Source organism: Mycena indigotica (assembly GCF_014461135.1).
Source record: "Mycena indigotica strain 171206Taipei chromosome Unknown Mind.scaff0013, whole genome shotgun sequence".
Lineage (NCBI taxonomy): Eukaryota > Fungi > Basidiomycota > Agaricomycetes > Agaricales > Mycenaceae > Mycena > Mycena indigotica.
The window spans coordinates 1,363,994-1,384,494 of NW_023503012.1; the positions used below are offsets into that span (position 1 = coordinate 1,363,994).

The following is a 20,501-nucleotide window of genomic DNA, read 5'->3' on the forward strand; positions in this document are numbered from 1 at the left end:
CTATGTATATGACTTGAAGGGATCTATAGGATACCAGTGAGAGCAATGTATTTTCTTATCATTAATGCCACTGAGAGCAAACTCTGGAGTTGCTGTGAGCCTTTCTAATATATAATCCTTTGATAGAACAAAGCAAAGGGTCAAATTGCTGCTTAGAGTAGCTGTAGTTTAAGATGGCTAGTCATACATTATATGCTAATTATGACCAGCTCAGTCATCTGAGAAAGTAACCCACTAGCAGCCTGCCTACCAGAATGCAGGAATCCCCACCTGTCCAGATAGGGAAGGCTTCAGGCCACTTCATAGACACCTATGGGTGGACCATTGCTCATACTAACCTATCTGGGTAAAGAGTAGACTAGACAGGCTACGCCCCAGCTCTGAATATGACTTGAATAACTTGAAAGTGAATTTCTAAATTTAAAAAAATCCCACTAATTACTGGCACAATAACCCTCTTAAATATTTGGTCTACTAATATCCATATAGATTGCAATTTAAGTCTGTAAATTTTATATACCTAGTTATTAATTTGTGGACAAATTGACAATGCTTAGTACACACTCGGGTATTAGCATGGGAGATAGCCCTAGATATAATGTACAGCTTTGTATCGCAATTAGGATTGATCCCATTTTACAGCTTTCATTACCAATTCGGGGCCTCGACAGCACTGATCCCAAAAATGGAAATGAATTGCTGGGGCCAGCGCCAAACATGTACATACATTCACACGACATCTGCTTAATATAAGGGTAATATAATGGCCAGATTGGTATATACTACAGGTCAACTAGGTCCATCAAACCAAAAAATACATTTTAAATGCACAAATAGACTGTTTTTATGGTTGGATATAGCCAAGTAATATACAGTCAAGTTGACCTTGTCAACTACTGATAGTATACTTGAATGTAACTCAAGTAAAAAGTGACTTATTTGTGAATTCAGTGCTATCTAAATCTTATCTAATCAGTCTGAAGCCTCATGGTTACAGCATGTTACACTCCCAGAATGGCACTCAGTGCTTGCCTGATGCTCGTAAAGCTTCAGGCAGCCTAATGCCCAGGCACATGCCTCCAGTGTTACTGACTTGGGTTGCAATCTATGTAGATAATAGTAGACACAATATCTGCTTAATAGAGATGTTGCGCCACAGCCATTGAATGGCTCCAATGGCTGTATTTTTTGGCTTTTTTGGGGACCACATTGTGGGGAAGAATAGATTACCTTATTATATAGTCAATCTCCAATTTTTGTCAAGAAATAATGTCTATAGATATTCTCAGTGGCAATTTAATGAGCCATTGAAGCCATTGAATGACTTCAATGGCAGTGGCACAACATCTCTAATATAAGAGTAACCAGATATTTAAGAGGATTATTGGGCACCTGCGTGCTATTCTGTAATTAATGGGATTTTTTTTATAATTAGAAATTTACTTTATTCAAGTAATATTAAAAGCTGGCGCGTAGCCCCAGCCCTGTCTAGTATATATGTGTATATATACCTGGAGACTTGAAACATATATACTGTGCCATATCAAGTCTTCAGTATGCTCATCCACCTGATGATGGTCTTGTGACACAATGTCATAATCATAACATGATCTTGGGCTTTCCAACAAGCTAATATATATAAGTACTGTATAATAGTATTAGTTTAATCAACTGTCTGGCCTTTTATTTTTGTGCCTCGAAATGTCACAAACAACACTAATTCAGAGGATGCCAGTTGGCCAGTGAGGGCAAGCAAGAAGCACCGTGAAAAGATATCATAAAGATGATGCAATTCGAAGACTGGGGTACAAGACGAAATCTACTCTACTTATATACACTACTACCATGTGTTTACCATGCCTAATACAAGAGGCAATGACGTTATACTTTAGCCATGCCTTTATGTGCTGTTTGCCTCATGGCCAACTCCACGCTGTCAATCAACATCAGCATCGACATCTGATGATCCAATCACCATCTTATCGTCCATCTTATCTCCTCCTTGTCTTATCTTATCAACCAGGGCCAAAATAAAAGGTTTCAAGGGCGAAGAAAAAGGGTTTTTGAACCCAGGGTTTGACACGAATGTCAGGGGATGAGGGTCCAGGTGCCTAGTTGATACCAAAGCCGGGGGAACAGCCCCACGGCCAACTACTTAAGTACAGGGCTATCTGCGCACGGACCAGTCACGTGATCAGTCACAGCTGTCACATCACATGCTCCCCTTACAACGAAAGGCCGGAAATTTTCATTTGGATTTTTTCTTTTCCAAGGAGTTTTTTTTTTGTTGTGTAACATCTGCATGTAATACAGACACTTAATCAAAAGACTACATTAATGTATGAATTTGGGGGCTGAGAACTACATATAGAAATTAGTGCATAGATAGACTGTATTTCTAGTGTCCCTACCCCTATATTAGGCTCAAATCTTTCATATGAAAAAGTTTTTTACCCCTGGGGACCTCCTCCCACCCTATGTGCCTGATTAGGATCTTGAACCCCCCTTGAGCCAACCTTGATTTTCTTCCCATTTTTTTATATATCTATAGACAGGTATACAAAGATCAATCTATATGTTTCTGATACTATGAAGTTTGAAGTTGTATACCTAAGTCTATTCATTGGATATAACAATACCAAGCTATACCTCAGATTGGTTTTCATACTGGTAATGGTTTGACCATGTGACTATGGGGATCGCCTGGCAAAATAGGTAAATGTCATGTACTGTATATCATCGTGGTCGGTCGTAGGAGAGCTTAACTTTTTTTTCACTTCCTCCTGGCAAGATGACAACAACAAGAGCAGACAGCACTGTCACAGTAGCACTAGATGCACTATAAGATTCGGCTGCCCATGCATATGTGCACGTTCTTTTCTACTAATGTTGTTATCTGTTCAGTCCAAGTTTAGGTTTCCACAATAAGTTTGTCATTTCTTGCTCAAATTTCCTTGTGAAGTATACCATCGTATTTTCCTCGTCCCGTGCATTCCAAATATACCAAAATTTACTTCAATATACTGTGTTTTGAGGGAGAATGGCTGATTCAATTGTGGGTCAAATTTTCATTGTGTGGCCATCCATGGCTGTAAGAACAGCACACTAAAGACATCAATAAGTACTTAGGTATATATGCATGCAGCTAGCTAACTAGTAGTCGTAAACCTCTGGCCCCAAGGCCTTTCCCTCTCCTTTACACCTACAGCACCAGTGCGGCCACCGCGGCCACCAGCGCAACAACACCCACCGCAGGCTTGACACCAACAGCGCCGTTGCCCCGGCCGCCGTTCCCGCCATTGCCCCCGTTCCCACCGGAGCGCGCGGCGTTCTGCAGGGGAGGGCACCTTGGCGCATCAAGCACCTTCGCGTAGTTGCTCGCGACCCACAGCAATACACCATTGGTCCACCCGAAACCAGCCTGGACGGTGTACTCCCCACCACGACCCGCGCTCGTGATCTCCATAATCGAAAACTTCTCAAACATCTACAAAAAAAAAAAAAACTGAGCCGCGACGGGGAAGGGGAAGAAGCAGGACGAACGTTTCCGACGTTGGTAACACTCTCGGTGATGTTGAGCTCCGCGTCCGACAGTCTTGGGATCAGGTTCGGCACCGAGCCACCCGTCGCTTGCCTATGTCCAATCAGCGGTTGTACTCTGGACAAAAAGCAGGCCACTCACCAGCTGCACAGCGCGCTCGCGACGTAGCGGTTAGCCAACTGCGTCCCGAGGGCCTCCGCCCAGCCACCACTGCCCTTCTTGCCGCCATTCACAACTGTTCCATCAAGTTTGTTAATATCCGCTGCGGCGCCGCTGGTAGTAGCGTTGCGCGTTGTGGTGAATGCTTGGGCTGGAAGGGCAGACTCGGGGAGGCCGAGCTGGCCGTCGGGGATAAGCGAAAAGGTATTCTGGCCAGACGCGGGTGTAGGAAGTGCGCCATTGGTGACGTTGGAGGGAAGCTCCTTCAGGGCCTGGAGCGCGATGTACTGGTGTGGTGGCCAGGCATTGGGGGCGTCCCTGACCAAACGTTAACTATTATCACCCCCAAAGGAAACACACGAACCATTGCAACCCGGTCTCAATAAATGTGGTCGGGATGGTGCCATTGTAGCGATTCATAATCAAGTTCAAAGACGAGAACGCCTTGAACGCGTTGTCCGAGCTCTTCAAGACGTCGTCGGGGACGATCCCGCTCCAGAAGGGGTAGTAGTGGGCCGCCGTCCAAATCGTATTCTGTGCGTTAGTACGCAGATTGAAGTCGTAGAACGCAAACTGTAATGCATCAGCTTCGGTATCAAAAGGGAATAGAAACCACCTTGGAGGAGTTCCAGAACAGATCGATGATACCAGCCTTGAGGGCAGCTGCCGCTTGACGGTGCCTGTTGGCGGCGTCCGCATTCTGGGTGCTGCCTGCAATGCCGTACATCTGGGCGAGCACAATGCGACTCTTGTCTGTCCTTAGTCAGTCATCGTAGCACCAATTCTTTCGCGAGTGCACTCACAGAGAATGCTGTTGAGGTCGACGGGAATGATTCCGCGGACATTCAGCGAGGGCAGGCCGGCGGGGATGTCGGTGAGCCAACGGGAGGAGTAGTCCCAGCCAGTCTCAGCACCGGACGCGAGTTCCGCATAAAGGTCAGCGGCGCCAGTCGCATTAAGAGCCGGAGTAACGCCATGGACGGTGGTGTAGTCTACAAAAAAGACTGAGGAAAGAAAAGAAGGAAAGGCCCTGTAAACGCACCTTGGAGATAACTCTCTGGACGCGGGGCGGTATTCCTGACATTGTATTGCGCCATCTGGTGGGTGGCGTTGCTGAAGGGCGACTTGACCGCGACAGTGCGATTGGTTTGCCACCAAGTAAGTTCGCGCTCAGCGAGGGGCAGAGCTCGTGGCAGAATGGAGGTGTCGTTCGAGACGGCAACGTAGCGGGCAAGCATCTGAATGAACAACGGGGGTTGCGAGCGGTTTAGGTCTGGAAATTGTGGGAAAACAGAAACAAGATTTGGAAGAAAAGGACGCACAGTAGATGCGGCCGCCGTTGGGAATGAATCCGAAACGCTCAAGCTCATCCATAAAGTTCTGGAGGGTGTCCTTGGCAACTTCATAAAGATGCGACTCCAACAAGCCTTCAACAATCCAGAACGAGTCCCAGTAGTATTGTTCACGGAAGCGGCCGCCTATGACGCGTCAGTGGTGAAATTATAGTGAGTAGAAACACGCACCGGGAACAACGAAGGTGTGGTTGAGGGGAATGAGCGAGCTTTCGCATTTGACACCGTCACACAGAACGCTGGCGTTTGTGCCTCGCGCAAGCTGTGGCCAGATACCGTGGACAGCGCCAGCAAAGCCCTTCACAATGGGATCGGTGATAGTGTCCAAAAACGGCGGGGAGGCGGTGAAACCGGGGAGGGAAACCTCCTGAAGCTCTTGACCCTCGCCCGCAAAATCCGTCTGGACGAAGTTGACAACGTCGCCTTCCGTGATGCTCGTGTTGCCTGGTAGCTTGCCAAAGTCGGAGAGTACGTCCGCGGGCGCCTTGGACGTTGGCTTGTCCACGTATGTCTTGGGGTCGGAGAAAACAGCCGCCAAGTTGAGTGTTTGGAGCAAGGGGCCCGCACAGAAAATACGGGATGGGCACCACGCTTGCTGCGGGGGGAGAGGCGCCTGTGACCGGACGGCAGTGGAGGCAGACCCGGAAGGGGAAGCGATGGCAGTCGAAACGACAATCTGAGAGACGGAAGACTGCGCGAAAGCGGCCGACGTGCCAGCGAGAAGGGCAAGCTCGAACCTCATCGTGTCGTAGAGGAGGGAAGCAAGCACGGTCGTTTGCTGCTGCCGGGCTCCACCTTATACCCAGCAACAGGCGCGCATCATGACACACAGAAGTTGGCCAGCTGACCTTGCGGGGTGACGACGTCAGGCAAGCGAGACGCGAGTCGGTGATGGGCTGATGGCTGATGCGCATTTGACACGCGATGCACGTGGTGTCGGCAAGACCTCCGAATCCAAGCTCTTCCACCACCCCCCGCAGACCGTGCCTGACGCCCCGTTCCCCGCGAAACCCCCACTCTTCAAGCGTCCACCCCCGCGCTGATACCCATCTTCCTGCCACCGTCCCGTGCAACATTCCTGCATGCTCCACGAAGCACCTTACTCAACTGAAACGGCTCGGCCAGCACCCGGCAACGCATACGGTATTTGTGGTCTTTTCCCACCAGTTTGCAATGGCTGCGTGGGTAAGCTCCGGGCAGCAAAAGGAAGCCAAGGCACCGGGCAGCGATCTGTTCGGCCTTTCCCCGCACATGCTCCACATTGCGTCCATGTGCCCCGTTTCACGGGCCCAGCGACAAGCCGTTGCGATGGACGGGAGGCACAGGATCGCTGTTTCCGCCGAGGCACACCAATCGCGTGCGGGGGAATGCCTCCGTTCATAGAGGATCGCTGTGGGACTGAAGAAGACTGAGAAGCCCAGGACAGGCTTCTCAATACTCACTTCTTGGGAGGTCTCGCGACATGCACGGTTACTGTACACACAATAAGTAATCCTCTCGCTATAAACAGCATCGGCCCCATAGTTCAGCGACGTCGACGTCGACGGTCAAGTTTCAACAACGCGGCTCCCAGAAGTACTACTCTATGTTAGGATGCTCACTGCTTTCTGGGGGTGCCGGCCTGCAATTGGAGACGTCATCGAAAGAATCAAGTGTACTGTGCTAACTGCCTCCGACTCTACCGGTTATCGCGACCCATACTCAGCATTGAAAACGTACAAATTTACATCCCAGGTCTCTCGGTATTCATACTTATTGGCAATCGCTTCGACTCTGGAGACATGCCCTCGTCGTCATGTTCTGTCCCTTAGGGTAAAGACTCTAAAGAACGGAAGTCGTTTTAGTGGATGGCTGGCCGCAAAGGTTCCGGGCTGAGATAGCAACATCATGATGGATTCGGAGGTACACTCAGTTCTTATATAGCAAGTGTTTGCCAGTGGAAATGGGAAGAAAGAATACTCATATTCAATTTTAATTTCAATTTACTCATGCACATGAGGGTGCCGTCTTTCGAACTGGCTTGGTGAGGGGAGAGCAACATAGCTACTTGATAACATCTGTAACTGATCATGCATGAGTTGTCACGCTTAGTCTATCTTTCGATCTCATCCAACTCGGGATGCCTAGCCAGCCAGCCACACAGCTCTACCGAGCTATTTTCAAAGATGAGGCCATCATGCGACGCTTTTCCAAGCGACCATGCTGCTGGTCAGACGAGTTTGGTGCGCATGGTCGACATTTGCCTTCTGCCTTCCCCCTAAATCTGTTTCTTCCAGCTACTCCAATGTCCTTTTCGCGCCATCCATCGAAATTTGCCATGTGTCATAAACAGCTAGTGCTCTTCTAACTGCACGTAGAGCCGCGTTAAACAAACGAGCGTCGCTCTGCTGTCGCCTCACTCCCCTCTTTTAATTTTGTCATTTCGGACCCAACAATCTGGGGTGGACCAGCAGAACCATACGAGTGGGCGCTGGATACCGTGTTTGCGGACAAACCAGGATGGTACGTCCGACTTGACTTGGACTCGTCGTCGTATACTCACGATGGCTTTAGAAGAGTTGCCTGCTGAAGCCGGCTACCTGGCTAGCCTTTCGAATAAAGCTCCTCGTGGTTGAACTTGTCCTCAATGCATGCAGACCAAGAAAATCGCAACACTGGCTCTCGGGAAGGAAGAAAAGAATGGACGTCCAAATTTAAGGGCTTTCTCAACACCGCTGTTCTGGGACTTTTAAGGTCATCGTTCCCCAGCGAAAGAATCCCAGCAGCTTGATATCGCGCTCTTTGCTACATTGCTCGGTATGCCTCGCTCGCATGTTCCTTGTGAAAAGCTGTGACTGAATTATGATAGGCTTTCAACTATCCACCTCAGTCCTTCACCTGTGACCTCTTTCATGCCATTGTCTCCGCAAGCCTCTTCCCTCGAGCTCACCACTTTCATGAGTTCTTTCCTCCAAAAATCCGTCACTCTTCCGGACCACGTAGCATCTTCTCCTTCAAGCAACAAGCCTCCCTCTTGCAGAGGTGGCGACTCTATTTGAACATAACAACCCGACTTGAAGTTGATCGTTGCCGACTTTCCTCACGAACGCGGATACGTCTCACAAGCCACAGTTCCCAAAACACATTCTCCACATCCAGAAACCTCCAATTCATGATCAATCGCTCTTCCTCTCCCTCCGCTCCGTGCCATTGGCGCGTCTTGGCCATCGGAGCGGAATATAGGCAATGCAAATATTATTGCATTCTAGGTCCTTGCTCATTTCGCTCAACGTTAACTTGGGTTGAAACCTTGATGTTGGACGTGTCCGCAAATTGCACTTGTATCCGCGTCCCATAACCCAAATGGCAGCCGAAATTAGCCCCGAAATCTCGATATAGGATCGCCATTCCACACCCTCCACCTGCTCGTTCCTCCACGGAAAACGAATCGCCCGCCAGCAGTGCAATGGCTGTGCTTACTCTCCCCCAAGCACAGTCGTGCGGAGCCCGAACGACAAGGAGATTTTTGTCGCGTATGCTCGATGTGCCCGAGGCCCATTACCAGTGGACCAATCGACTTTTTTCTTTTATCAATTGGAGATGGGAACGGTCAAATGAAGGCCATTTTGGGGCATCACATCTGACGGACCGTCGTCTCGAACGTCGTTCAGAACGGCAGCCTTATATACGTTGCACCAACAACTGGAACCAGATACTCAATGGCTTCCTTTCCTCCGAGTCCTACGCTTCCTTCCCTTTCCCTGCCAAAGAATACAATTCAATACATTATATCTTGCATATGTCATTACGGCTTGTACTGGTCGCTCATCTGTTACTGTAGTGTTGCATACCCTTTGCATTACAACAATATTGGTTTCGTCTCTTTACCGGTAATTATAAGTAAGTATATCCAAGTCAATGTGACCCGCCCGTGACATGGTCGTTTTCTCTTGTCAACTACGCTTTGAACTACGCCTTTTCTTGATTTCGCCACGGCAGTTCCCGGAGGACCCGGGTGGATTCATGCACTCGCCCCTCCGCTTTAACAACTCGGCGACCTGCGCGACCCACGGCGTTCTTCTTTTTTGCCCACGACAAGCTTGAAATTGTGCACATACCCCCGCTTCAAATCCGCTCGCCACAAGCAGCTACTCGTCCATTAGACGCTGCCCCCCCTTCTAACTTGGGGACGAGCAGGTCCTGCCAATGACTCAGCGTCGGAAACAAGTGGGTCGCGATGCTTTGCAAGCAGATTGAGCCCAGTTGGATTGGGTAACAGGTTCAGTGAACGTTTCTCGAGGGACAGGTGAGTAAGCCCCGCTCTGTATATAACTAGCACGCTAAGCTTCTTGCTGACAGACGCTGACAGTCTCTTGCGAATGCAATTCTAATCCGGTCTTGCACCTCCACTATAAAGCCACTTGGTCCTGCATTTGGACCGCTATCGCTCCCACTCCTTGAACAGCCCCCGCCTTCGAAATACTTGTGATAAAATGAAGAACATTCTGTTTATCGGTGGCACAGGTAAACCCATTGTCCTTTGCGAATTGCAGGTTCTTAATGTACCCCAGGGTATGTCGGCGGCGTGGTTTTGTCTCGCTTTTTGGAGCGGACTGATCTTGACGCACGGATTACGGCGCTCGTCCGCTCTCCCGATAAGGTGCAGAAGTTCCAGACACTGGACTCTCGGAACGTCAAGAACGAATTCGTGGTCGTCAAAGGGAGCCATGACGACGCTGCGCTGGTCGAGAAGCTTGTAGCTGATGCAGATGAGGTTGTGTCGATGGTCAGTGAAAATGTCTGCTCGGTTGTTGCGTCTAACTGAACTGCGTTGGTAGGCAGACTGTGATAACCTGTCGGCGATGGAATCTATCCTGCGCGGAATGAAGGCACGCTTCGAGGAAACTGGAATCAAGCCAGTCCTTATTCATATGGTAGCAATGGCTGCAAATCTTCCTCCGTCAGAATCGTTAATTGTTCAAAGTCAGGCACAGGGTGTCTAGGAGACCAAGCAAAAGGCGCTTTCTCCTCCACCAAAGTATATAACGACCTCGACATCCCTGATATCGAAACCCTACCACCAACGCAAAACCACCGTAACGTTGACCTCGCTATCGTCGCGGCGGATGCAGACGGATATGCACAAACCCACATCGTGGTCCCTGGTGCTTTCTTTGGCATTCCGGGTGGCATTCTTGCGGACCACGGCCTACAGAACACATCCAACTTTGCCTGGCAGATACTCTTTCGCGCGTCGTTTGCCCGCAGTGCTGCTGCTATCGTCGGTGCGGGCGAGAACATGATTGCAATTGTTGATATCAATGAGAGTGAGCTCATTTATCATTTTTGCCTTCTAGAACTGACACGAAAACCTCTCCTCTCAGCTGCCGACCTCATTGTTCTCCTCTACGATGCTATACAAGCAGGGCAGGCATCGCATGGCCGCGAGGGCTACTATTTCGTAACCGGCGACTCAATCAAATTCTCTCGCATCGTAGAGGTTCTCGAGGCGCACACGGGCCCGCGTAAGCCTCTTACGCAAGAAGAACTCGATACCTACTTGCCCGGTGCTGTTAGTCAAGTGTTATATGATGCTACCGAGATTAACTTCATTACACAGGTCAGCTTGCAAGCATTCTTTGGAGACAATGGCATGGCCATCTCTGCCCGGGGCAAAGGCATGGGCTGGAGGCCTGTCCTTGGAGCAGAGGCACTATTGAAGTATCTCGCAGATACGATTGCGATGTATCATGCCTAGGATTCTTCCAATGAACGCACCCTTTTCAAATTTTTACTTTGGCTCGAAGAGACGACTGAAAAAAATGTTCTCATACCACGGTGATCGCTATTGATACAAATCACATACTTCTTTACGGAGGACCATCATGTCCATTTCTGACCTGGCGCCAGAAACTCTTCAACTAATCTTTGGAGAAACACTTTTTCAGTGCCCAGTGCCATCTTTACGCCAAGCGCCACTACTTCTCGCGCAAATTTGCCATATATGGCGAGAAGTCACCATCGACACACCATCCTTATGGGCGACATGCTGCTTTGGCGCCCCGCCTGTGCGCTCCTCTGTGGGGCAGCGAAGACGATCGGCAAGCTGGGGCATCAAAAATATACAACTGCTCGAGCTCTGGCTCTCACGAGTCGGCAAGCAGACACTGCGATATGAAGTTTACATCAGCCCACATCGAGAAGATGTAGCGCTCGAGGTCGTTTCTTTGCTGCTACAGCACGTGCAACAATGGGGAGATATAGCCTTAGATTTTCCTGCCATCGTACTGCCTGAGTCAATGCTCACTCAGTCCGACCATGTTTTCACGAATCTGACCAAGCTCACATTGAACAACGCATCGGTGGCCGCTGGTTTCAATTCCCCAAATCAGAGCCTGCAATCCACTGGTTCCTGGCTTACACCTGAGCAAAGCTTTCCTGTGCTCAGACACTTGAATCTCCCCTACATGCCTCGCCCGGCCCTTGGACCATTGGGGTTTCCCTGGAGTCAACTCTCCTCACTGCAATGTTCCGGCTGGACGGCTGATGACGGTGTTGTTGTTCTTCTCCCCTGCGTCTCTCTACAGAAGTTCACATATCGCTGGAGTATCCCAGGCAGCTCTCCCAGGGCTATGCCAGTTCACCGACTCCCGTTGCTGCGATATCTTCAACTCACAAATCAAGCGCTTCTCGCAGTACTTTCCCTTCCTGCCTTGACACATCTTCATCTCCAGGGTGTCGTGCGCCAAGGTCCCGACCCGTTCGACGTAGTTCGGGAGCTTGTCTCGAGATCTTCGTGTGGAGACACTTTGGAGTCATTGACGCTGAATGAAGAAGCGGCGGGAGGAATACCAGATACTCTATACCAGCTGCTGCAGCAACTTCCTGCGCTGACGTACCTCTCCCTCAATTTTGACCGCGGCCTTCCTCTTGGCCTCCCAACCATGGTCCCCATCCTCAGCGATCCCGGATGCCTTGCGCACCTCCGAACATTTGTGTTTCGCGCGTGGATGGATGACGACCCTGACGCTCTTCCGTCCCTGCTCGAAGCCTTCAAAAAGCGTGTTCAGGTCACGAATTCGGCCTTGGAAAAGGTTGCACTGACTGTGCAAGCCCGCCCGTCGGTTGTAACCCCACCAGCCTCGCCGCCTGACCACTATCCTGCTGCCCAAAGTGCGGAATATCTGGCGCGTCACCTTCAGCTCGTCAGCCCGCTCATTGTAGAGGAGTTTCGTACGCTTGCCCTCAATGCAGGGTTGCGGCTCCGGCTCGTGGCTGCACGGCCAACCGATGGGTTTCGCGACGGGAACGGGCAGTTTGTGAATAGGGAGGAAGACATGGATATTTTAGTTGACACGGGCATGACGGGTGAGGCATTATATCGCTGCGCATGTACTTTTTGTCTTTCAGATGTAGACGCATAACTTGGAAGCCCACGTTTGGGTTGTCTTCGTCCCCAGTTTGGCCATTCTCATTGTCGTCCACTAGTTGAATAGCGCCGTGGATCTCGACTTGGGCATCAAGGGCGAGCCAGAACAGCGAAAGAGCTTCAAGAGGATCCGGAGACGTATTGAGTCTGCGGTCCCGTTCGCTGTTGCCGGATGGCTTCCATCAGTGGTTGACCTCCTGCTCAGAGTCTCAGACACTGGCATCGAGTACCGCTCAGGCTCAGATATGTGCATATGCATGAGAAGTAAATCAGCAAGTCCGAAGTCTCCAGATGTGCGATTGAAGAGAGCTCGTGCACAAGATGGTCCCGCTCTTCAAGCCTTTGGCGTTCCGCTCTGAATATGGGAAGCTCTGGGAAGCTGTCCCCCATGTGTAGTCCGTTGCGCTTGAAGGCGCGGAACTTGAGCAATATTCGCGCGGGATTCGTCCATCTCATCGTCTCCGCAGCAGCAAGTTGTTGAAGATATTAGTGAAGTCATAGTGTAGCTCTTCCGCACTGGTCGCGAATGCTGGCGGCGAGGGCGAAGGATGCCTCATGCTTGGAACCCAACAATTGACGAACTTGTTCTACTTGAGATGTGGTGGGAAGCAACACAGATTCTTGAAAAGGCGGGAAAGAAATCCTATGTAGGCAAATTAGGCCGTGATAAGCAAGGTGACGAGTGCACGTGACCATCAATTCCTCAACGAACGCGAAATGAGTTTCGGTCAAGTTGCTACACATCTGCACATATATACCAGCACATTACTTATTTAAGTAACACTACAATCATCGATGACAACTTTGTGTTGCCTTACAATTCTAAGTAGCCGTACAAATCATATCAATGTCGTGTCGTCGTTGTCCTCCACCTGATACGCTCACTCAAATCGCGGCGTGAGGGCACCATATACATCAAGTGACTGGTGAGCGCGAGGCCGAGAGCATGGAGTACAACAGCTCCGTCGACAAGGAACTGGATTGTGGGTGGTAATGACCAATGAATGGTTGCGGGACGGCGTAAAACGAGTGTCGTGCTGCCAAGGGCTGCAGGAGATGATACATTCCGGACGTCTGGTGATGGAGTTAGGGCTTTTGCTTTCCCATCCGAAACAATGGATGCAGAAACCCCCACAGCTTCGCGATAGGCAGCAACCACCCTCCCCGCACAAGCCTCCCATTCATACCATGTCTGCCTCGCAGACTTTGCCGCTTCTCGCCCCATTTGTCGTCGCCTCTCCGAATCTTCAACGAGCACTTCGAGTAGACACGCAAATCGAGCAATGACATTTGCTCGTTCGCTTGATACATCGTCTCCAAGAAGCGGTGCGGCTTCTTCCCACCCAACAACCCTCGCTCCAGGTTTCGGGGGCATCAAAGGACTCCAGGGAGCACAAGCCCCTGCGGCTTCAAGCACATCCAATAACAGCCCAGTTCGCCCATGCTGAACCAAATCCGCTGTACCCTCTGCCAGAAGACCAACAACAGGAAGACCAGCAGCCATGCCTTGGAGCGTGGTTTGGCCAAACGTTTCTGTGATGCTTGGGGCACACATTATGTCCCCGCTGGCGAATGCAGTACCAAGAGCGTGGCCAGAGAGGTGTCCGGTAAAGACAGCCCTTATCGATTTGGCAGCACATTGTGAGTGAAGACTGACCCGCGAAGGTCCATCTCCAACGAAAACCAATGTAACTCGAGAGGCAATCGATGGCGGGAGAGTAGCGATGGAATTGATGATGAGGGTGAGGTTTTTCTCCGGCGATAGTCGTCCGACGGAAAGGACAACGACTTGGTCTGCTGAAGAAAATGTGGAGGAGCTGAATATTGACGAATTAGATCGGACGGATACTGGAGGGATATGGGATGGGGGAAATGAGGAGGCTGCTGCAAACCACGCTTGGCGCATGGATTCAGAGCGCAAAGAAGGCTATCGAAGTAGGATGTCAGCTGTGAAAATCGAAGAAAAGGTGGCAATAAACGCACATCGAAAATGGTCAAATCAACTCCACGCGAGATGACTCTGATATTCTTAAACCTGCGTTCTGCCAACAGTCCCGCAGTGCTTGCGCTAGGGACCAATGTACACCTTGCAAATGAATGGAGATAAGCTGCCTTTTCTCAGCAAGTTTCTGACGCTGACGAAAAAGACTCACCCTGAATACCCCAGGTTCTATATTTGAAATATGGATAGCCAAAGACGTCCGCATATGTCGGTAAATTCGTGTGGTGACTGGTAACAACTGGTACGGTCGGAAATAGAAGGGCAATGGCTGCCAACGCTTGTACCCCGAGCCAAATTGGGTCTACAAGGTGAATAACATGTGGGTCGAATTCGCGCAATGTGCGGATGAGTGAAGGTGTAATGAAGTTGATCTTGAGGCCCGGATAGACGTGCAGAGGAAGGCCTGGAGTGCCAAACAAGGGAGTATCATGGTATGTCTTCTAACGAGCTGTCAACCCAGGCTGAAAAGACAGTCTGGGTATAGACACACCATACCACTCTCTGGCCCGAACAGCATGGCCTGCACCCCCAGATGATTTCGCTTCAGCTGCTGAAGCAAACTCGCAATCGTCGTCGTCGACCCATCGACCTTGGGCAGAAAGTTCTCTGTGAAACGCGTCAAATGGTAGTTCGGGGAGATGAATAAGGTACTTGCCGGCGATTATTGCGACACGGAGACGGTCCCCTCGCTCCGTCAGGTCTTTCGAAAAATTGAAAGAGCCAGAAGAATTGTGAAGCGGGAGAAGAGAGGCCATTGCGATCCGGTGGAAGAACGGAGGGTGAAGGAGGTCTCGATAATCCAACAGGACTTCGATACGGTGATCCTGAGCTTTATGTATTGACCCAAGCCCAATTCGGACCGTCTTGGGATTCCTCGTTTGTCAATCGGATACGTTTTGAGCCTTATCGATATCCTCGGCCTTCAAAATGACACAGGCATCTATGAACGGTCGTCAGCATGGACGAGGACAGGCACCAACGTGCTCCCCTACCTTGTCTTGCCTCGCACGTGAAGACGCGCTATGAACGTGGGCGGCGCTTCTGCCTCATAGCCCCAGTGCCCATTCTTCCCCTTCCGGAACCGTTGTGTGGGTTGAGGGGAGGCTAAACCATCGCTAGAGCAGAAGCGGACTGGTTTTGGCGGACGACAATACGACGATGAGTGGAAGGAGGAAGAAGGGTGACGAACGATATGGTAAGCTGCGTGACCAACATCGATCGTTTCAGTGCGCCCCCATGTATCAAAGCGCGACTACTTACGCTGAACCAAGCTACATACTAGCTAAACTCCCTTACACACTTCTTGAATCAATGGGCTGTAGCTCTCACCAGGAGCCTTCTGCAACCAAGTCCGCCATGAGCTTTCCACGCAAAACTCGAAGTCTGGCCAATCTATACGACCTCAAATTCTCTCCAGACAATGCGCCAACAAAGCTAAACCGATTATTTGCTTTGAACTTGTGGCGCTTGGACGAACAATTGCCCTCTGCTCTATAAAAGGCGGAGCTTACCAGTCGGTCCAGTCTCCACTCGCTACTTCCAACCGCCTCTATCACACATCTACACAATGGCATCATCGGACCTCAACCGTCAATGCCACTCTCAACTTCTCAAACTTCCGACGGAGCTCATTTCGTTGATTGTTAGTTGGCTTCCTCAATCTGCACTTGCCACCCTGTGCCTGGTGTCCATCCTTCTGGCAGACATCGCCACAGAGTATCTGTATAAATGGCCAATGATCACGAGCGAAGGCAGCCTCCGAATTTTCTTCAACACGCTTAAGAAACGACCACAACTCCGCACATGTGTGCAAGATCTCGCGCTGTAAGTATTCCTTTCATATCGCCGCCGGTCACCAATTTCACTTGGAACAGGGACTTCATAGAGGAGTCTGGCACTCGAAGCCATGAGAGACAAAGGCGCCTTCGAGGATACGGAAAGGCCCTCTTGAAACTGAGCAATCTTCGACAATTGCATTCAAAGTTTGGTCCTCTACCCCGTGATATTCCTCTAAAAGCATACCAAGGTGCATTGCCATTATTGAATAAGTTGGAATGTCTCTCTTTCCCAGACATCGCGAAGTTTCTCGCCGCCCGTCAGGCAGTGGTAGATCTCATTGTTCATGTTAGTGACTATTCTGATTCTTTCCAGTTTACCCTGCCGAGCGATCTCACCAGCGGACCCCTGGTACCCAATTTGCGCTTCTTCTATGGCCCGTTTAATCTCGCTACATTGTTACTACCACAGGCCAAGACTGAACATGCGATAATACACCTGCCGATAGAACCGCGAGATGCAGGAAATGTGCAGCGATGGCAAGTGTTTGCGTTTCTGCGGAGCCTAGCCCAAGGAAGCGCAGCACTAGGAGTCCTCAAAATTCGGGGAGAATGGAATATCATCGAGCCTCTTGAAATCGCCCAAAGTGCCCCGTATGTCAAAGAACTCACCATTGACCATTTCGGAATGGAACCAGAGGATCGTGTGCGTTACATTCCGGCGAATACTCCAATATTCTAATGCCTTTTCTCTCACAGAAAGTTTTTCGAACCGCCCTTATAAACGCAGTCCCGGCCTTCGAAAATCTCATCGCTGTTCATGTAGAATATGATCCTTATTTCGCCCTCGAAGCTAACGTTCTCGCCACTAAGCCAATGGGTCTCAGTGAAGAAGAAAGGCGCCGAATCAAGGAGACTTGCCCCAAATTTGAAGATATTATCTTCTATTGCGAGGCCTGAGCTGGGTGCAGGCCACTCCCAGTGAAAGATTCACGCGGGATGCACCGTGACTCAGGCTCATATCCGAGTAATCGGTATCTACATGGCATTTAATTGGCCGATTTTAAAGTATGCTCTACTAGTAGCAAAAAATCCATTTCCGCTGCGCAGAGTTCCCGCTATTAGAGTTCTCGAGTGCAGCAGTTTTGCGGATGTTGCCAGAGTCGTAAGTCGATTGGTACTTTGATGATGCTGTCAATCTTAGATCTGCTGCGGCGCCGAAGGAGTTGCCGGCGCCGCAGTGATGATGTTCGGCGGTATCACTTGGTGGTCACTTGAAGTGTCACACACAGCCCGTCGCCGAGAATCCCGGCACCAATTTGATTCAAGTTCAGCTCTGCGTCGAGCGGTCGACTCTGGCACATTAATATAAGGTTCCTACCTGATCATTGTGGTCCTGCCGACACGCATATCAGCGCAGCCTGTTCAAACGCTGGACACGGTCCGCCCGTGCGCGGCGCGCGCTCCGCCGGGCGGGTTTCCTGTCCCGCGCGGCGTATCTTGGGGCATAGGCAGGCCATATGAGGCACGCTGGATACTTAGTAACACTGCGACTCGCCGCAGACAGCAGTGGGCCGACTGCTTGGAGTAAGGGTTGGCCTCGCCATAGCATGAGTAGGGCTCCAATTATTTAGTTTTCCTTTAGTATCTTGGGTAAACTACATGAAAAGGGTTGAAAACCGTTTATAAACAGTTATAACCGTGTAAAAACAGTAAAAAATAGTTATTATATTTTCAAAAAAAGAAAGAAAAATCACAACTACAAAGAGAGAAAGCCAGCCTTGATCCACATCTTTGTGAGCATCGCTTCCATGATTGTCTCTGCTTTCATCGATCCGCGGACTTCATGGCATAGATGGCGGGACTTTGAGAATAGTCGTTCGACCGACACACTCGTACCGGGGATGGCAAGAAAGTCACGCGCCATCCATGATACAACGGGGTAATGATGTCCAAAATCCTATGAAAGCCTGACATGAGCAGTTCAGATAGATGGTGTGCGGCTCACCTTCCACCAATCTAATGGCTTCAACTTATCCTTTCCACGGCCATGTAGTCGAAATGCCGCTAAGAAGCGTTCTGCCTCGTCAAGTTCTCTGCTCGGCGCTGTGGGCTCAATGTCAGCGAAGTCGCAGACCCGATCCATGATAGAGCTTGATGTGCGGGACCCAGAAGTAGGTTGTACTGGCTCAGATGGTGTCCTCTTAACCTCGTATCGCTTCTTGTATGACTCGAAGACATGCTGGAATAGGATTTTCGCTTTGCGCTCGCGATCACCTTCTACAAGTGGCGGAGTACTAGTAGTCGAGGAAGTCCCATCTGGAGCCGCATCCGGAGTCACCGTGGTGGTCGGGTGCCCTGCTGGTGTGTTTGCGGCAGCGTCTTTACGATCCATACCCGTAAACCAGGCCAGGCCAAGTGCAGGGTGCAACACTAGATTGTTGTTAGCGAACGACTGGCACAGTAGTCACGGAACAAACATGTTGCAATGATGTTGAATTGTGATTTTTGAGCAAGATCGTAGTATTGCTGAAGTTTCAGCAAACCTGCCGATGCAGCCGTTCGGATTGCGAAGGGAAGTTCCAGATCGTCACGAGCAGTTTTGAGGTGATCAAGCATTTCTTCGTAAAGAGGAAGGACCCAGGGTAGTGTCGGCGTTGAAGAGTGAGACATTTGCAAGGTGACTTGAGTGAAAACCTGGCCCACGCCGAAAGAAATTAGTAACTGTTGGAATTTTCATCACGGAAAACTTACCTCCAAGACCGTTCCCAGAGCTTTCAGCATTCCCCATTCGTCATCTCCTAGGAGGAGTGGACGTAGCTCCGGGCGCTCAAACAGCCACTTTTCGATAGCCTACAAAGTCATGATATGAGCACTGAGAAATAACAGCAAGATGATGACAAACTGATTGAAGCAATTCCCCCCGTGAAATACTGACTTGCATATAGTTCCACCGATGTTTTACGTCGCAGATTGGCATGAGCGATGCGATTTTTCGACCTTCTGTGTTTTTTTTTGTGACATGAACTTTGTCGTGATATTCGGCCTCAGCGATTGCCCGAAACCGCTGTCGACGTTGGGGCGAAGAGCAAATCTTGATACAGGTAAGTCGAAACTAGAAAAGAATGTATGTTAGTAAATAGCAATTCAGACACAAGCATACAATTACCTTCTTCACCATGCTCAATTTGGATAACTCGTCTTTTTTTGCGGCTAGGATATCAGTCTCCATGTCTCCGTCGTCAACAGTCACCCCACAGTGCTCGGGTGAATCCTCCGCTTCGAGTGCTAAGAGGTCGGCGTCCTCGTCAGGGTTGTAGTGAATAGGTAACTGTTTACTTTCTAAGTATCTATCAGTACCCGCATCCGGGTCCTCCTCCTCATCCAGCGCCGCAAGCATCTTTTGCACAACCAAGTTAACGACATGAGCGAGGCACCGTATCTGAGAGTTGTCGGGGTTGAATTGGTAGTCGAACTTGGTCTGTAGGGTGCGTGCAAGCGAGCGACAGAGGACGTCATTGACGGACGCATTGTCTAGCGTGATTGCGGACATGTAAAATGGTCGGTGAGCTGATTATCCTAGTGGGAAGTTGCGAGTGAGACTTATCTTTTCTAAGATTCCGAGATCCAACATCCGCTGGGCCATCCCCGCGGCTGCATACTCCCCAGTGTTCTCCTTATCTTGAATACACTGAAACCCAATAACGCGCTCGACCAGCTCCCAGTTCGGCGTTATGAACGATGCGATGGTTCCGGAAAAGGTGAATGCCATGGATCGAGTAGTCCATGTATCTTCGACCTGGACACACACATGAGAGTATAAAAAAGAAACGATATTGGACGCACGTTGCACAACCCGCGTGTAAGCAATGGAACTCCCAGCGTCGTTCTCCATCATAAGTGACCGCAACTGGGGCGGTAAAGTGCTCGCGCGACTTGCTTTTTGGTCCCCTCTTCCCGCTTTTGCGGGGAGTCGCGTCTGATTCAGCCTCTGTGGAGTCATCGACATCAATAACGTCGATTTGTGGAACTTTCTCTGAGTTCCCCTCGGCACTCTACAATCTGTAAGCATCGAGATAAGTTATGAGATGTGTAAACACACCTTCTTCGTGCGCTTCTTGCGCTTTTTGTTCTTATCCGCCCGCTTCCCGTCAATGGCAATCGCCTTGCGCTTCCGTGGCTGAAAATGTGCCGTTATATCCTGAGCAGACAGTCCACAAGACATACCTGAGCTTCACCCATGGCCGACTCTTCAAGATCATCA

At 50.0% G+C, this 20,501-nt stretch overlaps 5 protein-coding genes across 5 annotated transcripts; 3 read left to right on the plus strand and 2 right to left on the minus strand.

Moving 5' to 3' along the window:
• Positions 1–3,202: 3,202 nt before the first annotated feature.
• MIND_01275700 (Trehalase) lies at positions 3,203–5,806 on the minus strand (the record flags this gene model as incomplete). Its single annotated transcript, XM_037369230.1, has 9 exons — positions 5,224–5,806; positions 5,023–5,178; positions 4,743–4,973; positions 4,504–4,692; positions 4,317–4,453; positions 4,065–4,273; positions 3,683–4,018; positions 3,544–3,634; positions 3,203–3,487 (listed from the first exon to the last, which is right to left on the minus strand). The coding sequence occupies exons 1-9, from the start codon at positions 5,792–5,794 to the stop codon at positions 3,203–3,205; spliced, it is 2,205 nt and encodes a 734-aa protein (XP_037214436.1). The 5' UTR covers positions 5,795–5,806.
• A 3,718-nt stretch (positions 5,807–9,524) lies between these two features.
• On the plus strand, positions 9,525–10,789 carry MIND_01275800 (NmrA domain-containing protein; the record flags this gene model as incomplete). The annotated part of the gene is made up of 6 exons (XM_037369231.1): positions 9,525–9,555; positions 9,603–9,817; positions 9,870–9,965; positions 10,016–10,358; positions 10,416–10,603; positions 10,652–10,789. The coding sequence occupies 6 exons, from the start codon at positions 9,525–9,527 to the stop codon at positions 10,787–10,789; spliced, it is 1,011 nt and encodes a 336-aa protein (XP_037214437.1).
• Positions 10,790–10,916: 127 nt separating this feature from the next.
• MIND_01275900 (2-amino-3-carboxymuconate-6-semialdehyde decarboxylase protein) lies at positions 10,917–12,455 on the plus strand (the record flags this gene model as incomplete). Its single annotated transcript, XM_037369232.1, has 1 exon — positions 10,917–12,455. The coding sequence occupies one exon, from the start codon at positions 10,917–10,919 to the stop codon at positions 12,453–12,455; it is 1,539 nt and encodes a 512-aa protein (XP_037214438.1).
• An 849-nt stretch (positions 12,456–13,304) lies between these two features.
• Positions 13,305–15,217, minus strand: MIND_01276000 (uncharacterized protein; the record flags this gene model as incomplete). Its single annotated transcript, XM_037369233.1, has 5 exons — positions 13,305–14,387; positions 14,444–14,568; positions 14,614–14,902; positions 14,953–15,068; positions 15,118–15,217. The coding sequence occupies 5 exons, from the start codon at positions 15,215–15,217 to the stop codon at positions 13,305–13,307; spliced, it is 1,713 nt and encodes a 570-aa protein (XP_037214439.1).
• An 812-nt stretch (positions 15,218–16,029) lies between these two features.
• On the plus strand, positions 16,030–17,197 carry MIND_01276100 (F-box domain-containing protein; the record flags this gene model as incomplete). The annotated part of the gene is made up of 5 exons (XM_037369234.1): positions 16,030–16,286; positions 16,337–16,488; positions 16,534–16,568; positions 16,614–16,943; positions 16,997–17,197. The coding sequence occupies 5 exons, from the start codon at positions 16,030–16,032 to the stop codon at positions 17,195–17,197; spliced, it is 975 nt and encodes a 324-aa protein (XP_037214440.1).
• Between the last annotated feature and the right edge of the window lie 3,304 nt (positions 17,198–20,501).